The sequence below is a fragment of the Buceros rhinoceros genome, unplaced genomic scaffold, assembly GCF_000710305.1.
Source record: "Buceros rhinoceros silvestris isolate BGI_N320 unplaced genomic scaffold, ASM71030v1 scaffold30779, whole genome shotgun sequence".
In the NCBI taxonomy this organism is placed as follows: Eukaryota; Metazoa; Chordata; class Aves; order Bucerotiformes; family Bucerotidae; genus Buceros; species Buceros rhinoceros.
The window spans coordinates 4,163-4,528 of record NW_010430237.1 but is presented as its reverse complement, the minus strand read 5'-3'; the positions used below and the strand labels follow the sequence as shown (position 1 = coordinate 4,528).

Here is a 366-nt window from a genome sequence, read left to right as displayed (position 1 = left end):
TTTATAACGGCCTGCCAGCTTGGCCGCTGGAGCCCCAGTAGTGGGGAAGCATCAGCACCTTGACCTACATGCTGCCTCTTCTTCCTCACACAGATTTGTTGAGGAACGTGGAGTGGAAAGTAGCTCTCCGGACCCTCTGCTGCATGTTTCTAGGTCTTTACTGCCATTACTGGCTGCTGCTCCACGTCTCGGGCTTCCAGTCGCCGTGGACTGCCCTGCTCTGCATGCTGCTCACCCGCTCCCTCCTGGCCCATCCCTACATCCACGTCAACATATTCCAGGTAGAGACCTGGAGTTCTGAGATGTCCTGATAATTCTGGAGACAGGCCAGCCGCCGCACGGTGCCGGTGACGCAGCCCTGCCGCT

At 58.2% G+C, this 366-nt stretch overlaps 1 protein-coding gene across 1 annotated transcript in view; it reads left to right on the top strand.

The window, feature by feature from the left end:
* FADS6 (fatty acid desaturase 6) overlaps positions 1-366 on the top strand; it is a 4,849-nt gene that overhangs the window by 2,531 nt on the left and 1,952 nt on the right. Inside the window, exon 5 of the mRNA XM_010142977.1 lies at positions 94-281. Within this exon, the coding sequence (XP_010141279.1) occupies positions 94-281 (188 nt within the window). The remainder of the gene's footprint in view (positions 1-93; positions 282-366) is intronic.